This window comes from Phaethon aethereus (genome assembly GCF_964289735.1).
Source record: "Phaethon aethereus genome assembly, chromosome: 7".
Lineage (NCBI taxonomy): Eukaryota > Metazoa > Chordata > Aves > Phaethontiformes > Phaethontidae > Phaethon > Phaethon aethereus.
Window position 1 is genome coordinate 5,359,139 of NC_138583.1, and position 17,663 is coordinate 5,376,801.

General features: G+C 48.5%; 1 protein-coding gene across 1 annotated transcript in view; it reads right to left on the minus strand.

Moving 5' to 3' along the window:
• Positions 1-16,236, minus strand: part of COL13A1 (collagen type XIII alpha 1 chain) — a gene marked incomplete at its 5' end in the record, with an annotated part of 61,565 nt that extends 45,329 nt beyond the window's left edge. The window contains 10 exons of the mRNA XM_082002163.1: positions 3,680-3,736; positions 5,836-5,862; positions 6,159-6,185; positions 6,294-6,320; positions 7,374-7,400; positions 8,492-8,518; positions 9,976-10,011; positions 13,838-13,888; positions 15,548-15,574; positions 16,216-16,236. Of these exons, the coding sequence (XP_081858289.1) occupies positions 3,680-3,736; positions 5,836-5,862; positions 6,159-6,185; positions 6,294-6,320; positions 7,374-7,400; positions 8,492-8,518; positions 9,976-10,011; positions 13,838-13,888; positions 15,548-15,574; positions 16,216-16,236 (327 nt within the window). The remainder of the gene's footprint in view (positions 1-3,679; positions 3,737-5,835; positions 5,863-6,158; positions 6,186-6,293; positions 6,321-7,373; positions 7,401-8,491; positions 8,519-9,975; positions 10,012-13,837; positions 13,889-15,547; positions 15,575-16,215) is intronic.
• Positions 16,237-17,663: the final 1,427 nt, after the last annotated feature.

Consider the following 17,663-nt stretch of genomic DNA (forward strand, 5'->3'; position numbering starts at 1 on the left):
TGCGGAGGCAAAGGGGGCTTTGCCTCCCTCCTCTATTCCCACCCCATCTGCTCTCTGTCAGCCCAGTCCATGCTCCAAATTTAGGGCACTAAAATGCAGCCCAGTGCTGGGAACGGGTGCTGACATCCCGGCAGGGGACAGGGAGATGGGGAGAGCTGGAGCCCTGCCCCAGCATGGGGAGCAGCTAGAAGGAGCTCACCCAAACACCTGTACACATCGCCTTCGCTTCGCTGCCTTGGACAGAGCGGGCCTCAGCGAGTCCCTGTCCATGCAGATCCCTAAACAACACAAAACGTTATTACCCCATCACCACAGTTGTCTTAGTGCATTCAGCGCAAAAAACTCCCCACAGACCTAACTGGATGGTAAGTGGATACAGTAAGTTGGAGATCAGGTGTCATTTTCATCAGATGTCACTCTGTATTTTTAGCCGTTGACTGGAGCTATTTTTCAGTTCTTTTAAACACCAGTTAGCCACCCTGATTGTGTCCCAGCAATGCAGTGCTCGTTCATCCTCCTAACACAGGTGTCTGCTCAGCCCATGCCTCTGCTGAGCCCAAGCCCTTGGGCAAAGTGCTCTTGCAATGTGCTCAGAGGCAGCAGCAGGACTTTCCTCTCTGAGGCGCTGGTGCTAACATTTATTTTGCAGCCTCACATTTTTTCTTAGTATTCATACGTTGGGCTCCTGGAATTGCTTAGTGCTGGCAGATTCGTAGGAGTGGATTACGCTTTGTTGCACTTAGAGAATGAATACAGCAACGGCAAAACTGATCATAGCAAAATTCTCCGGTGAAGTTAGCCTCTGGAGACAGAGGGAATTTGCAGCCCTGGCTGATGACAGGACGCGGGGCAGCTATTCAAGTTTCCCACTTCATCCTGGATACGATCTTCAGCTTTCAAAGCCTTCCCAAGAGGTCAGTCCTTGGCCTGGCTCTCCAGACTGTCACTTTGAAGAGCAACCAGTGCAAGCCACGAGGCTGTGTGTGGTGTGAACGCTGAATCGATAGAAACTGAATCGAGACCACTGGCTCAAGCGATAAGGTCAGGATTTTGCCGGCATTGGGCAAGGACCAGGCACCTTGTGGTAAAGGCCTGTGCTGCAGACTGCAGTTCCCTGCTAGCATCCGACCGTCTAGACAGGCAGCAGGGTGACAAAACCCGGCCACTTAACAGAGGGTGCCCAGCACACTTCAGCGGAGTAATTACAGCGGTTTTTGTCCACACGGGAAAGTTAATCCCAACTGATTGGAATGAGGGAGCTTAAAGTGGGCTCATTAAAAGCCACATGAACTCTGACTATGGACACTCTTATTCACTATTCATATGTCCATAATTCATTTTATGAATTCATTCCCCAAATAAACTAAACTAAACATGAATGATGGCCCTGGAAACCAAAATAAATGTGTTTACACAAAGATTTAATGCAATTTAATGAAACCATTATAAGAGCTTATTTAAACACATTTTCCCAAGTGTCTCAGACTAGCTAGAAGAAGCATTCGCCTATTCATTCATCTCAGTTAAATTTCACAGACATTAGCTGCATTTCAGCAAGAGCTTTCTAACCTCTTCTGGAGATGGAATATGCAGAAACTGACTCCTTAAGGTAGGATACTGTTTGTCGACAGTCCTGAGAACAGTTTCATGGCCCATTTCTTTCAGTTTAAAAAACTGGCTTCACTGCATTTCTTTTTAGCCACATTATCACATCAAATATTTCCTCTGCTTCAAAAAAAGCCCCTCAGCTCTGCTCAAACATCTTGGAAACCCCTCTGTAGGGGAAGACAGACAGGTAGCAAGCTGATTAATCGCAAGCATCGGGGTAGGCTTAGAAACAAGGAGGAGAAGTCTACCTGGAAAGTGCGTCTCTTTATGACCGGAGGTGGAGCCAGCCGCACTGAATTGAGGAGAGGCAACAGCTGAAGAAGATCAAACCAGAAGGTCGCGGTGCAAAAGAGGCCATTAGGGCACCAAGAGTCAGAGAGCAGCCAGGGGAGAGAACAGAGAAGAAGGGAACAGAGAAACTGCCATGAAGATAAACCTCCGCGAGAGCGCCGCGCACGGAGGGCGCATGGCACAGGTACCTGCCATCAGAGACCTCTGAGCTCCCCTGCGCCGTGCATTGCTCACAGGGGAACTTGTCGTGTGTCAGGTTTTGACTCAGCTCCACTGCTCTTCTTGGGCAGTATTTACTGCAAGACATCCCCTCTCTGGCTCTGCTAAGCTCTCCAGTGGCAGAACTGCTTCTCTTGATTTCTCCTCATCAGATTTGAGGCAACTATCAAAATGCCAGTTTTCTTCAAGTTTTCCAAGTGCAGTTTCCTATCTCTTTCTATCTTCCCTTACAAGAAACACAGTGTATCTCCAGGCCTCACCCTTCCTCAGGGTGTGGAAGGGAGTGGAGAGAGGCTAGCCGGGGCCAGCAGCAGGCATCATGGCCAGCAAACAGGTCCTGGTGTGGTTCATTTAGCTGAGCAGACACAGCCATCATGGACAAGGGGGAAGACTAGACCTTGGTGCCTCTGAGCCCTGAGCAGGGTATTGCCTTGGGAGCCTGTGCTTTGCTTTTCCTTGTTTAACAGTAACATCAGCCCCTGACTGCTTATAGTCAGGAATGTTGCCTTAGGGCACAAAGCTGACCCGGACACAGAGAAATCAAATGCACTAAAGCTCAGGAGCATTTGTTCATCCTTCTGCTGTATCCAGTTTCCACTTGCATGCATGCTGCTGTCAGCCTGGCACCCACCGTGCCGGCTCCAGGCCCAGGAATGCTTCTCTGGCCTGATCCATTTTCCTGTTCCTATCACTTTTCCATTGAAGCTGCTCTTGATTTACACAGGGAGAAGAGAAAGAGGCTTTCAGTGCTCCGGCACAAAAATGTGCCCATGTTCAACATTTCCCCATGTGAGCTGTGCACACATATCTGAGAGGCGTGCCCATAGGTCTCCCACTACAGTAACCATACGCATCCAAGCAGCGGATTTTAATCCCTTTAAACATCATTCTTCGGGTTTGCGGTGAAAGAGTGGATCCAGTCCTGATGCAAAGTGGAGTGGCAACCCAATACTGCAGCATGACCACCCTGCTATCAGGTGGTTGTGTTTGAATGTGCTGATCCAGGCAGCCACAAGCTATCACAACAAAAGCGGTGCTGCTGGAAAATTAGCCAGGCTGATTTTACCTGAAGGAAATGCTTCTCTTTCTAAAAGACAGTGCAGGAGGCCCCATAGCTCAGGAGAGCGTTCAGGACTGCACCTACCTTCTCAAGAGGGGTGTTGCTGTAAAGCCCCATACCCCCATGCTAGGTGTGCCTAGCATGTCTGTACGGGTGACCCAGATTCAACTGAGCTGGCTTCACCTGGCTCCTCAAGTGCTGAAGTGTATCTGAAATACTATGCAGCTTACAGGGAAGCACAGCAAGGATGCTGGAAAGGGTAAGGAGGAAAATGGAGAGAAGCAGTCCTGAAAACAGCGGTGAGACAAGACCCAGTAATGGATTCAGGTGCAAGTGGGAGAGTTTAGAGCAGAAACTTGAAGCCTCTTCCACCCAGCTCCTGCCTTGCCCCATCTGTGTCCCCCTCTGCAAGCCTTTTTCAGAAGGCAGCGTGCAATATTGGATCTGCATCCTCGTGCCTTTGCATCAGAACTGGGTCCCGTCAGACTGTTACCCACAAACCTTTAGTGTAAGGATCTGGTTAGAGCGCAGGGCTGCAAGGGTGGTACTTAGGTATTCCTAGGGGACAGTGAAGACACGACACAAATGGGGTCAGTCAGACACACAGCATTTCTATGTGCAGACAGAGCACAGCTGGTCCCCCCCTTTCCCTGAGCTGAGTACCCTTCCCCAGGGCAGCACTTTGGAGCAGCTTGAATGGCCAGCTCACACCAAATGGGTAGCTCCATGCCTGGGCTCATCCCTTACAGCAGTGCAGGCCATACAGACTCATACAGAAAAAAAAAAATAGGAAACCACAACATGAGCCAAGGCATACATCCTAACCTTACATTTCTTTCCTAAGAACACAAAGACGAAACAAAACTGAAACTACATCCCTGTTTTTTTCAGAATGCTGGTTTTCATTTCCTCGCCCAGAACATCTGACAAAGGGCCTTGTCAACTAGTAAAGCAAGAACAAATTGCAGTTCAGTCAAACACATAGCATTTTTACAACAAAGCTCACCCTGATTTTCATTTTGGGAGGAAGAGAGCAAACTGCACCTCTGTTGGCTGATCTGTGCCTGTGACTAGACTCTTCAGGTCAGCCCACCCTTGAGCTGATCTGAGGACAGTCACCCTTCCCGTGAACATGTCTCTGCCTTGGAGTGACTCTTGGGCTTTTTAAAACGTTGAGCTTGCTGCCTCGTGAGACCAGAAGTACCTCCATAAGAGCCAAGGAAACGTCACCAGGCTTTGCTGGGAGGTGAGGCTTTGCACCAGCCCTTTCCCTGCTGTCACAGCCCTGTAGCATGTCACCCCGGGGTGCCTACAACCCCGACCCACCAAATCAGTGTGCCTTTGCCCCCAGGTCTGAGCCCAGGCTACTCCCAGTGATGCACAATCTGCATCTCCATTTCCCACTGTTGCTGCTGGTCCAGCCGCTGCTTTTCACCTTGAGCACTGAGGACAGTCAGAGCCAAGGGCTGTAACAGGAACCCAGGACACTTCTTGGGTGAACATTGTTGTTAGCTTCTTTTTAACATAACAATCTAGTGAGCCAGCTCGCCTAAATAAACACAGCTGACCGGCTATTATTGTACCGGGACTGGCACATACCAATGGCCCCCATCTCCCTCACTGCCAGCCAAGCTCTCTCCCCTGCCTCTGCTGCTCAGAGCATCCAGGGCCCTGCTCCCTGGGGGCCAGGGACCTGAGCCCAGCTAGTTGTCCAGAGGCCCATCAAAAATAAACAGAAAGCTCTTAAGCCTGTCTCCCTGTACACCCAGATTACAAATTCCAGCCTCTTCATATGATGTCGTTCCAATGCATTTCCAGTGGATTTTCAGCACTCTGGTTGTTTTTAGAGCTGCTTAAATTTTACCACTGTAATCCCCTCAAGCCCATGACGTACTCTCTCCTCTCTTGGCTGTGGTACATGCCACCCAGGCCAGGACAAAGAGACAAGTGGGGCAACATCCTGGCTTTCATTAAATGGTTGCTGGCATCACCCCTCCCTTTCCGCCTCTTCTTTGCGGGCAGAAAGCCCACCAGGCCTGGGGGTCCAATGCGGGGACCAGATCACCAGGGACCAGCCAGAGCACCATGGCCAGGGGTGGTCAGGGTTACTTTTGGGCAGGGAGCACAACGCTTCCCCTTGTCTCTATGCAGGGTTGAGGCCAGCACGAGGGAGGAGAAAAAGGGAGGAATGACAATAGAGTCTTCCCGAGGTCTGCAAACCCCCCACTGCTCCTGGCCACGCAACTGCAGCGGAGCCTGTGGAAGCAGGATGGAGCTGGTGCAGCAGCACACGGTGTGAGTGGGTGACCTCTACTCCTCCAGAAACCCCAGGTTTCGTTGGGTTTTGTGGTGAGGACATGGACCTTCTCCACTCCAGCACAGAGCATGGGAGGGTCTCCAGGAAGCAGCAATGACAGCATTTAGCTGAGGGTCAGCCCCAGTGGGCAGGAACAGACCGGAGAACCAGTATCCCTCCAGGAAAACCTTATCTGCTGCTTTTCTGTGAAAAACATCACTCAGCCAAGCGCTGCCCTCGGGGCCCGATGACGCATCTTGTTAATGAAACGACCTATATTTCCAACAAAAAGCCATTCAAACGAAGGAAGATTAACATGCAGGAAGGCACGGGACAGACGATAATAACGCTAATGACTTACCCTGTGTGGGTATTCTGCACACTGACCCTATGAAAGAAGGGGATTAAAAGGAAAGAGTTTAAACCACAAACACAAGGGCCCAAAATAGACATACGGGGTTAGATCCCGAAGGTGTAAATCCTTGTGACTACATTGAATTCAGTGCAGCTCTGACAGTTTGCACCCGACAAGCACCCTGCCTCCTGTCCCCTCTCCCCAGAGCACTCTGTTCTTGCTGTATTTCTCAGCCACTCAAAGTCAGAACAAGCAGCACCAAGCCCGTTGAGCCCCTCCCCTGCTCACTTTTTAAATTTCATTTGCAGCACATCTCCCATTAAAATTACCTTTTCTCCTTTTTGTCCTGGGGGTCCCTATTAAAGAAAAGTGATTAAAAAAGCCCTCAGTAAATGAAGGCGTTCAGTGCATGCAAGAGGAAAGGGATTAGGAGGAGGTGCAATTGCAAGAGATGGGATACTTACAGGTTGTCCCCTGGGACCCGCAGCACCCTTTAAAGAAACACATTGTCGTGAATGCGAGATGGATTCCCGTTTACAGTGACAAGATGACAAAAACTCTCAGCGTATGGAGTAGGTGGAAACTCAGCTTTTAAAAACAATTGTGGAGAAAAGTTCCCAAGAGAGATCTGGGTTCCCTTTGTTACTCTGGAGGAGTGGAAATGCACACATGTTCTGGCTGCACTGTGGGGGGCAATTATTAAAAGGAGAGGGGAAAAATCATCAGGAAAACACACCCTTATTGTTCCCAGGACCTCAGTTGACAGCGCGTCTCCTCAGTCGACACACTGGGATGGAACCAGAAGCAGCCAGGACTGAAGCCTGAGCTGCAACTGCCTGAGCTAGGATTGCGCAAGAGGGGGTTGTCAGCTCACCCCTCCGCCGAGGAGAAGGGAAGGGGGATCTTCAACATGTGCTTGCCAGAGGGTTATACTGACACTCAGGCTCAAAAAACAGAATGTTCAGCATTTCAGTGAGCAAAGGTGACTACAGAGCTTGGCATACTTGTGTTTGGGGATTTCATCATCAGAGATGTCGAGAGGAACAAGACTACATTTGGGTTTCCATTAAGCATGGCCTAAGTTTATCATTTTCAACCAAAAATATTTTAGCACAATGCACATATGAAACAGAGCTTCAAGAAAGATATTTAATACAAAAAATATGCTTTTTTAGATAAGTTGAAAGCTGCCACATGGGTTTTCAGAAAACTTTCCATCAACTTTTACTTCTGCTATGAGGCCAACCACAAAAAATGTCAGCTCCCAGAGTATATTTAAAGAACATAATTGCCAACTGCAAGGAAAACATGTCCCATGCATAACTAGAAAGTTGTTGTTGTGACACAATGAATCTGATAGCCATAATGTAAAAATTACAGACACGCATCCCAGCACTGCTATTATGAAGTTTACAGAATTGGCAACGCAGCTAGCGCATTAGCTAAACTAGGATCCCTACCCTGCCTATAAGCTCATTTCCAGCTGAGAAGCAACGTCATTTCAAACCAACCCATCACCCACAGACAAACATATATTTTTTTACCATCTCCCCCTTCTGTCCAGGATGACCCTGCAAAAGAAAGAAAACCTGCATCAGCTTCGGCTGCTGCAGTCTCTAGACGTTGGCTTAACCTGCTTACCCCTTGCCTTGGGAGGTGCCCGCAATTTCTATACCTTGTCAAGGGAGATGTAGTGCTGTGCACATGGAGCTTTGCTCACACACCTAACAGAACACTGCTCCCTGCTACCCAAAATGCTGAGAACAAAGCTCTGGAGGATAAATACAGGGGGCAAAAGCTCTGTGGGGCATGGCTGAGACATGGCTAAGCCCCCCTCAGGCTAGCAGAGCAGCTTCAGCTGAGTGCAGAGTGCTGTGTCTTCCTGGGGTTCACGTGTGTCCCCCAGAGTAGTACAAGGGAGACACTGCTCTTGAGGGTGATGTTCCCCATGGCAAAACCAGCACCCTGCTGTAGGAAAATAGGTGCCAGAAGTACGTGCTACTAGCTTCTTCTCCATTACAACATGGGTAGAGAAAGTCTAGTGGCCAACTCAGCTAAGGGCTGCCTGGGGCTATGGGTTTCATGTCAATTGGGTTCATAGGGAAGTAGCTGTATTTGTGCCCAGCTCTCTGAAGGACGGGAAGAAGGTAGGTCTCTCTCTCTACTACAAAGCTGATTATAAGAAGGCTCTAAGGACAGCATGGAGGTCTTCAAGGTCCTTTCCTCGTCTACTGCAACTCTTTGCAGCACAGCAGCAAAGAGATAGAAGCTGTAGGGTTGACTTCTAACAAGGCTGTTGGCTGTCTAAGGCAGAGGGCTAGTGCGTAGGGGCCTGCTCTGTCTGTCTGATTTGGGGTGGAGTGCCTGCTAAGGCTTTCCCTGCAGCAGCCAGGCTGTTGCACTTGTGAAGTGCTATATAGATTTGCCTAGAAAGGAAGCAGCCACATTCTGCCTTCCCTAATCTTCTGACTCCTGCATCTACCCCAAGGCATCTGTGGTATCCTCCTGCCTGCCAACCTTCTAATTTTCTTTTAATCCATGCATGTGCATGACATTGCAAAATAATCCTCTTAAAAACATACTCCATAACAGGCAGGCTGGCAGGACAGTGGGACCTAGCAGGAGGCAGGGCAGAAAGCCCTGAGAGAAGCTGTTTGCTTACCGGTTTGCCGTCCAAGCCAATAGGCCCCTGAAATACAAAAGGAGAAGTGATGAGAAATGCTTCATTGGGGTGTCTGTCCATCTGCCCCAGCAAGGACTATGTGTTGCAAGATTGCAATGAACTGGGGAAAGGATGCAGAGGTGAGGTGACTCTCTCTGCCCTCCCACCAAGTCCTGGCAGGTCCCTGGCCCACCAAGTACCAGCCCAGCTTCCCAGTTACTTCTGCAGGGACCTCCTCGCTGTCAGCCCATTTCAGGGGAAGGGGAAGGGGAAGATTCATGGGCAATTTGCAAAACCCCTCATAATTTCAAATTTTGCAGTGTCCTGTAAATTAGTTGAAAATCAGCAGTTTTCTCGAGACTTTGATTTAAAAAGGCGCCCACCTTTGGGGGAAGAGGAATTTTTGCGAATGATAGAATAATAAAAGTGTCCCAGGGAAGAGGTGACATACAGCTCAGCAGCATTTTGAAGGTACTGCTTGATGAGAAACAGGCCCCGCAGAGCACTGTCCCACCCGGCACTTTCTCAGGAGCTGGCCTGATTTTTCTGCTCCTCCAAAACCCAAAGACCTCAAAGGCCTGGAGAGATCTGCTTCTCCTCAGCCCAGGGGCAGCAAACAGCCCCCCTTTTCACAAAGGGCAGAGCCACAGAGCCCTGTCAGATGGCTCAGAGGCTGACAATTCCTCCTGTTTTCCAGGCGTGAGAGTCTCTCCTGCAAACCTGCTCTGGCACATCGTGCGTCCTGGAGCAGCAGCTGAGCTGCCTGGCAGGAGCCAGGATGCAGAAGGTGTTTGTGTTTGCCTTTGGCTTCCTAGTTGTCCAGGATAAATGCATAAGAATAAATAGAAACTGTTGGAGTTCTCCAGCAGCCTCAATGCTTCAGAAAGTGTTGCCAGCAACTGTAGGACTGAAATTAAATTTGCTTTGTCCTCTCCTGGGCTTGTTTTCTGTTCCCTTGTCCATCTGTAACAGTGTTGGAGAAGAATCCCTCCTCGTGCCTTTTGTCCTTTCCCTTTGGCATGCCCAGGGTATTCAGCCTAGCATGGTCCCCAGCTGACCTGCATCACGCAGGGCCCCGTTTGGATCACAGGCGCCTGCTGCTATTGCAATATCACCTAAAGGTTCAATAAAGGTTGGAATTTCACCTACCTAGGGGTTATTTTCTTTGTTTGGGGGTATTTCTTAGGATGGTTTTCTTTTACTGAACAGAACTGACTTCAACTATGTTATTTTAACACTTTTTTTTTTTTTAAATTAATTTCCTTTCAGAGTTGTGTGGTTTGGTGTTTTTTTTTTTTTCCCTAAGTATCATTTAAAAGAAAAAAAAAAAAGGAAGAAAAACAAATGAAGGAAAATTTACTTTTTCCAGTGATATCAGATCCAGTCCTTGGTTTCAGACAGAAATGATGAGATACAGCAAGCACTAGTAAGGCTTCCTAGTAATATCGCACACCTATACCTCATAAATTAGCAGTTACACTTACCGGGAATCCAGGAAAACCTCTTGTTCCAGGCTGTCCCTGGGAAGGATGAAACAGAGACAGCAATTTAGAGGAACTGAAGTGGATTTTGATGCACCCTAAGTCCTCTCTATGGAGCCTTTCCTTCAGCCTCTGCCCATTTATCCTGCAACTCTCTGAAGAGTTTACCCAGGACTCAATTCTCCTCCAAGGGGAAAGCATCTTGGGAAGGAGGGGAAATCTCTCATCCCCCCTCCAATTTGTACAGGGCCAGGAAAATGCTGGAGCAGGTCCAGTTTGGACTGCAAGCAGTTTCCTTGAAGTTTCTACATTAATTAAATGGGTGTCCCTAGCCCATACGCTAGGCTTTTGGACTATATTCCAGAGGCTGAGCTCATTTTATGGCAATCCTTGCTGCCATAAACCGGAGGCGTTTAATGCAGGGTGCTGCTCTGTGCAAGACAAACCTTGCAGGTCACTGGTGTCTAAATACAGCCATCCCTCTTCTCCTCCTTCCCTAATCTCATGTCCCAGTGCATTCATTTTCCTCACAAATAATTCTGGAGAAAAGATGATTATTTTTTTTCTTTTCTGTTTTTTTTCTATGAGAGCTAAGAGAAAAAGTAGAGTTAGGTAGCGTGATGAGAGGAACATGAGCACCAAGTCCTTTCCCCTGCCTGTTTCTGACTAACCAGCATTAGCTACCAGTTTGGGATCACTGGCTTGGGATATGTTTGGCAGCTTCTTCATCACCCACTTAAAAAACACTGAAAAAAAGAAAATGTCCTGGCTGTTAATTTTTCGCAGTTCTTCAGTTTGTGGGACCTGGGACATCCCAAGTCACAGTTACCCTAGATTTGTGGGCATCCAGTAAAGATGCCACTTTATTTAAGGATTTTTTTTAATCTCAATTTCCCCGAAAATGTGTGAGCCGAGTCAGGAAGCAACATGGACCAGGCTTCAGCAGATCTGGAAGCACACTCATGTGATGGAAACAGCAGGATGAGGTAAATCCTGTACCACACTCATTGAGTGACCGCTGTGGCATCTTGCCTTCCCTGAAAGCCATGCAACGATGCCAAAAAGCCCAGGTTTCTTATGTGTTCTCATGCTTCATTTTGGGGAAGAAAATGCTTTCTTGGGCAATTTGATATACCATGACCAGACTGTTTGAGTCCCACAAGGGTTTCCTAGGAAAGAGTTGGGTATAGACGAGGGTTCGCTTTTGAAAAGAAATGCACGTGGGTGCAACTCTGCCTTAAGCAGAGCGATCATGTGTGGTGCTGAGGGAAGGGAAGGGGAAGGAGTGGACGGGCCTGTGAGGCTGAAGTTTGCCACAGGGAAGCAATGATAATCCCTTGGAGAGAGCTTAGAGTCACATTGGCAGGGAAAACCTTCACCTTCAGGTTACGTATCCTCCAGCCTCCCTCTATCTGCAGAGAGACTCAATGAAGGTTTACCCCTTCAGAGGATGGGGCCAAATAACCTCTTTGCAGCGCCTGAGGGATGCTCCTACCACAAAATGCCTCACGTTGCACTGAACAGTTCTGTTTTTATACACAATGCTAGCAGGACCGAATCGCATTTGCAGTTTTTTTAGTTCTGCAAAGTTGAACTTGATCAGCTTTGCTTTGCAACATAAATAATAATACCACCTGGTCCTGTTGGCCAGTGACCAGGAGGGAAGATAAGCTATAAATTAAAGGATCTGTCTGCCACTGGCTTCTGAAAAGGCAAGAACCAAGAAGAGCCGAGACACAATTCATTAATTTTGGTTCCCCGTTGGACACCTCCCAGGACAAGAAGTGCTAAAAAAAGAATTAGGGAGAAAACCTGGAAAGGGTGTAATTTGGCTTCCTCTGTAGACTACAGACTGCTGCCTCTTTCTCCTTGGAGAACAGCAGAGTGATTTGCACAGTATCAGGCCAAAACAACAGTTCAGCAGCGAGTGATTCCAAGAGACTGTTTTTGTTGGGTGGCTGTTTTGCCTTGTCTTCTTTTTAAAATGTTGATCATATGAAGTATGTAATCCCGGGAGCTGCCAAATCATGGAGACCGTCTGTTTCTGCCACTATCAGTGCACTGTCCTTCTCTGGCCAGAAGTTAAGCAGCTCTGAGCTTGAGCGAAAACTTTAACCTCCAAACAAAAATCTGGAAACTATTTGTCATCCCACGTCTTTCCGAGTGGCCCCTTGGCCAGGGTTTCCGTGTTTGTCTTCAGTGCTCAGCCATCCTTTTGACCTATCACCAGCTCCCTGACAAACTGGATCATTTTCACAGTAGGCTTTGGGGGTGGAAGTGTGGAGTTGTGCCAGTCCTGGCACCTCAGGGCTTTGACTGGTGTAGGCAAAAGCCCATTTTAAACATCGTTTGCCATCTAAGTTTTCTGCTGCTTTGGAGACGCAACGTGCTCTGCAGTTTCCCAAATAGCAGCAAAGGCAATGAGGCAAAGCAGCAGCACCAAAGCAGACATTAAAAATTGTCTTGCAGACCAGACATATGTCCTTCAAGAAAATAGTGGTGCCTGTCTGTTTGCAGGACCTACAGCAACAGGGACTGATGGCTTTTCTCTCCAATTACTATAGCCACACTATCCAGAAGGCTGAGAGCTATAGCTTGTGAGAAACAGCAACAGTAATGGGGCATTTATGCTCCAAAATCTGCTGTTTGTGGAGCAGGGTGGTCTTGCTCGGAGCTTCCATGGAGAGACCTGCCAGCCCTTCCTCTTCACCTGGCCATGTGGCCAGGGACCATCTGCTGGGTATAAAACACCTGGGGAGACCCATTTGTGTCCTGGGCTTTGGTTCTGTCGCTTCTCAAACTCCAGCATGTTGGGCAGGTGGGCCTGGGAACCAGCAAAGCTGTTTCTTATTAGAAACACTTATCATGGGGCTTTTGGAAAGTTAATTGGAAAGCCAGATGTAGCCAAGTGTTCCCACTGCCTAGGTCTCTCTCACTTGACCTCCGCTGTGAAACAAAAGTTGCCGGTGACCCATCCTCTCTGCAGGTCAAGGACGGTGCTCTTCACAGGTTAATCAAAATCGGAAGTGCCCGCTGGGAGGGAGAGAATTGAGTCTCTGGGTCTTTTTTAATGGAAATCTCCGAGGCTGTGCAAGGATGGAGTGGAAAGAACTGGCTGCATCCACACAAAGGCAGAGGCTTGATGGCTGAACTGCAGTGCAGCAAACATCCAGCATTTAGGGCATGTAAATGCTCCAACCCTTCACACTGGTCTTTTTTTATGACCCTATCCTTGCAAAAAGCTTTGTCTGGCTGACTTGTTGCACCTTGCAGGGACACTTTTGCTGGAAGAGGTTGCAAAATCCTGCCTACGCTTTCCTCAGCTCCTCAACCAGCTAAAGGACTTTCCAGGTAGTGGTAACTGTGCTGTTGAAGAGTTACCAAGATTTTGGGTACTTGACAACTCTGAACAACTTTTGGGTACTCTGAACAACTCCAAACTACCCATCTTTGTGAATCCCCCAGTTACCAGCTTAGCTCCGATCCCACTCTTCTGCAAAATCAGGGGGTTTGTCTTCTGCTAATGAAACCAAGGGCTGAGATCAGCCATGCAAAGGACATATTTTCTCCCAAAGCAGTAGCAGTCCTGTTGCAAGATGGAAATATGTTTCTTCCTTTTAAATACAAGAATATGGTTTTCTTGCTAGGGAAAGCTTCCTCATTCGTTCTGGAGTAAGAGCTGTAATTTCATTATATATAGTATATAATAGCAGTATAAAACCAAGCCTGGCTCAGCATAGGAACCACATTATACAGGGTTTTTGCTCTCTCCAGCTGATGCTGTGTCTTACTGCCCCTCCTAAGTATTTCCCTGTAACTTGCCCACATCCTGCATCAGTCAAAAATAGAGAGAAAAGCCACTTACGGGTGGACCGCGGGGCCCAATGATAGACATGCCCGCTTCTCCTGGAGCACCCTGCAGAGAGACAAGGGAGAGGAAAACGTGTGAGAAAAGGAGGAGAGGAAAATACAATGATAATTATATTCCCATCAAGACCAGGGTTAAATGAGGGTGCTCAAGGTGCGAGACATTCCGGGCTTATGGGGCAGCTACCATTCTGGCCTCCCTCAGCTCTCATCCCACACTTTGGGAGAAAAAAATGTCATTTGGAGCCACTCAGACGTGCCAGAAAATGGAAGCTGCACAGCAAGGAAAACTATAAACACATAAAACATTTTCTGGCAAAACAGAGGTTCTGCCCCATTACAAGTGTGAAAGATGGCCTGAAACCCTTCCTGTGAGTCCAGGAAGACTGTGTCCTGCAGAAGAAAGAAAAGAAGAAGGGATGTGCTGGGCTCCAGGGAAATGGGAGCTGCGGGCAGCTGTGTGAAGCTGTGTGCTTCTCAAACTCAGTAGGGATGTGGATGAAAACAGCAAAGTCCCTGCTGGAAAAGAAAACAGCTGCCTCTCCAGCTCCTAGCCACCCACGACGTGCAATGGGCAGGACACATCCCTGTCTTTGGAAAACACGGCGTATTCCTGAGAGGCAGCTCCAGAAGTGCCCAGGGAGCTTTGGGATGGAGTATCCCATAAACCAAGCAGCCTGCGAGCAAGCAGAGCTCTCTGCAAAAGAAATCTGGGGCCTGCCACGGACCCAGGACTCTCACGGAGGGCTTTGGAGAAGCATGGGCAATTAAGAGTGGTTTTTTCCTTGTTTGTTTATGTCTATCTGCTCTCCCTTCATGTTGAAAGCTTTGGCCAGAGAGAAATGCAAGGTCAAGCAGAGAAAAAGCAGGATGGCTTCAGGCGGTGAAATCTTGGTCTATTAGGTGATGTTGGTTGGCTTCAATGAGCAAGCAGTACCTTGAAAGCAAGGAAGGAGAATCTCTGTCCTACCTTGCCATTCCTTGCCGTGTTTTTCTCTCTATCTCCTATGGGCAATGGGCCTGGGTATGGCAGTGCACGGATGATCCCCCTACCAGGTAAATATTCATCCCTTTCTTAGTTTCTACACCTCCATTTTGCTTTTCTCGCAGGTGGGAGGTACTCACAGCTCTGGGGAAAATACACTAACACTGAAATGTCAAACACTTCAAAAGATGGGGGCCAGAAGTAGGATGCTTTGCAAACTACCACTTCTTTGCAGGTTCAAAACACCAATTCACTGCACAGCAACGCGAGATGGCATCCCACGGACTTAAGTTATATCATCAGTTTTTCTTAGGAGGAAGAGGTCCCACCATGTTAGAAATAGGATGGTGCCATGCCATTTTCTTCCTTAGTACAGCTTGCACCTGGGAGGTGGAGAGGAACTGCGGGCTGATTAGGCTGCCAGCAGGGAAGAAACTCCACGGTTAAAACCCAAGAAGCCTCGAGGTGAGCCCTGTGTGTGCCCACTGGCTCTTATGCTGTTAGTAAATTGTCATAAACAAGAAATGCAGCATCTTTGGAGGCTGAGTGGCCTGCAAGGAATTTGGGAGATAAACTCACACTGCTGGGGAAGAGGAGGAAGCTGGGGGGGGCGATGTGAATGCCCAAAGCTGGCTGCAGTGGCCATGACTGTGGCCGGAGAGCTTGGGCTGGCTCTAGAGGAGGACAGGCGGGGATGCTGTGGGCTGTGAGGAGCTGACTCACCTTCTCTCCAGGTTGCCCTTTTAGTCCCTGGGTCAGTGGCACCCGTCACAGCCACATGCAAAAGGGTGCAGGGGAGTGGGGGGGAGAGAGAGAAAGAAAAAGAGACACAAACACAGGCATCAGCGGCAAGGGGATGCTCCCCTGCCCCAAAACCCTGGCTATGGGGCTGGGATGAGGAGGGTGGCCTCAGCTCCTGCCCCAGCCCTCTTCCCTATCCTCACCCTGGGATGCCCGAGCAAAGAGCAGCTCCGAAATACAGTGCTCAGCCAGGCAGGAGATGGCCCCCTTTGTTCAGGGCAGAGTTATTTGGAAAGGGCAGCTGCCGGTGGCAGGCAGGGGCGCATGTTAGCAAGCCCACAGTTAGCAAGTCCAGCCGGCACATGGCATGGCAGCGGGAGGCACCCAACCCGGGGCGGTTGCTGAACCAGAGGAGGGCATGAGCAATAGGGCAGAGGGGATGGAAACACCCGCCCAGCATGCATGTGGTTTGCAGGGCTGGCCACCCTTCTGTAACAAGGACAGCCCCTCAGGTGTGGGGCTCAGGGAGGGTGGCTTTGCTCACACTGACACCCACCAAGGGTCATCCTGAAAGGTCCCCGCCCCTGCAAAATCTTGTGGGTTGGAAGAGGATAGGGAGGACAAGGCACATGCGAGTGGTTTCGACTTACCGGCCGCCCAGGGATCCCCATCGCGCCTTTGTCTCCCTGGCAATTAAGGCAAAATCAGAGGCAATTGGAGACTGGCCAAAAGCAAGGTTATAAAACACCACAAATGAGCTATGCCACAGACGCAGCTTTGCGCTGCGGTGCAACTGGCCAGGGATTTTGAGAGCGGGAGAGAGCAAGTTAGAGAGAGAGAAAAGTGTGTTTGCATGTGCCCAAACCTGTCTTTAAGAACATGCATAAGCCACCAGTTCACTTGTGCATATGACAAACCAGCACATCTCACAACAGAAATTACATATGGCAACTTAGGCAGCAAAGGAAGGGCAAGAGTTTTCAGCCTAATAAAGTATAATCCCAATTTCCAACGCTTCATAAAATCTGGTTCCTGGGAACTGGCTTCCTGCAGTAGCCAACTGTCACAATTTTCTCTTCCTTTACCAAAGTCATCTGGGTGTTAGCTATTTATTTATAAAGTTATCACTTTAAAACAGAATTCTCTTAGACTTGAAAATATGGTCCTGTCCAAAAGCAAGAGAAAAATGTGGGAAAACAAGCTGACACAGGAAAAAGCACGTCTGGAAGAAGACATATGAGCAGCTGTGTTCAGTGTCCTCTACCCCTTTGAGATACTTCCCAGTGCGTTGTCAGGGTGTGAACGATCCTAGCAGTGGTTTAAGGAATGACTCTGGGTTAGGCAACACTGAACAGAGCCTCGTAAACACGTGAACACAAGACCAGTGGCAATTTTCTTCAGCCACTTACCTAGTAGGCAGTTTTCAGCCTCTTACAGTTAAATTTAACTATGCAATTCTTAAAAAACATAAAAAATTAAAAAAAAAAAATCAAACCCCTCTGCATTTCTGGTCACCAAAATTGAAGGCTGTGCAGATTTGGAAGATAGCAGCTGATTGGTAAAGGATCTTGATGATTATGGCTTCAGTGGTCATGTAGCTTTTGCTCTATATTTTGCAAAAATGACGTGATAATAATCTCTCAGTTGTTTCCAGCAACGTTTGGGTTTTCCATACGTAAAACAGAGTGTCCCTGCTTGTGGCTGTCTGTAGACGTAAATCTTTTTCTGGTTTCTGCAGCTGGAGACACCAGCCCTATCTGTGTCACCTCTTTTTGCCTTCCCCGATGTTGAGTCCCAACGTGTGTGAATGTAGGCTGAAATGTCTGGAAGGGGAATGCACTTAACTCCATTTGTTTTGCCGGGTGTACACAGAGACTCCTTTGGCCATGCATCCCAAACTTGGGCATTATTGCCTGGGATCAAACCATTAACCCAGTGAAAGTTTAGCTGCTTCCCTCTGCAGAGCTGCGGGGCCGTTCGGTATTGGGGGCATTCCTTTCCATGCGGTGCATGTTTTGATAAATTGAAAAGCAATATATTCTTTCCAAAAGCATCCCTTGCAGATAGACGAAACGCTACACAGCTGCTTGATTTTAAA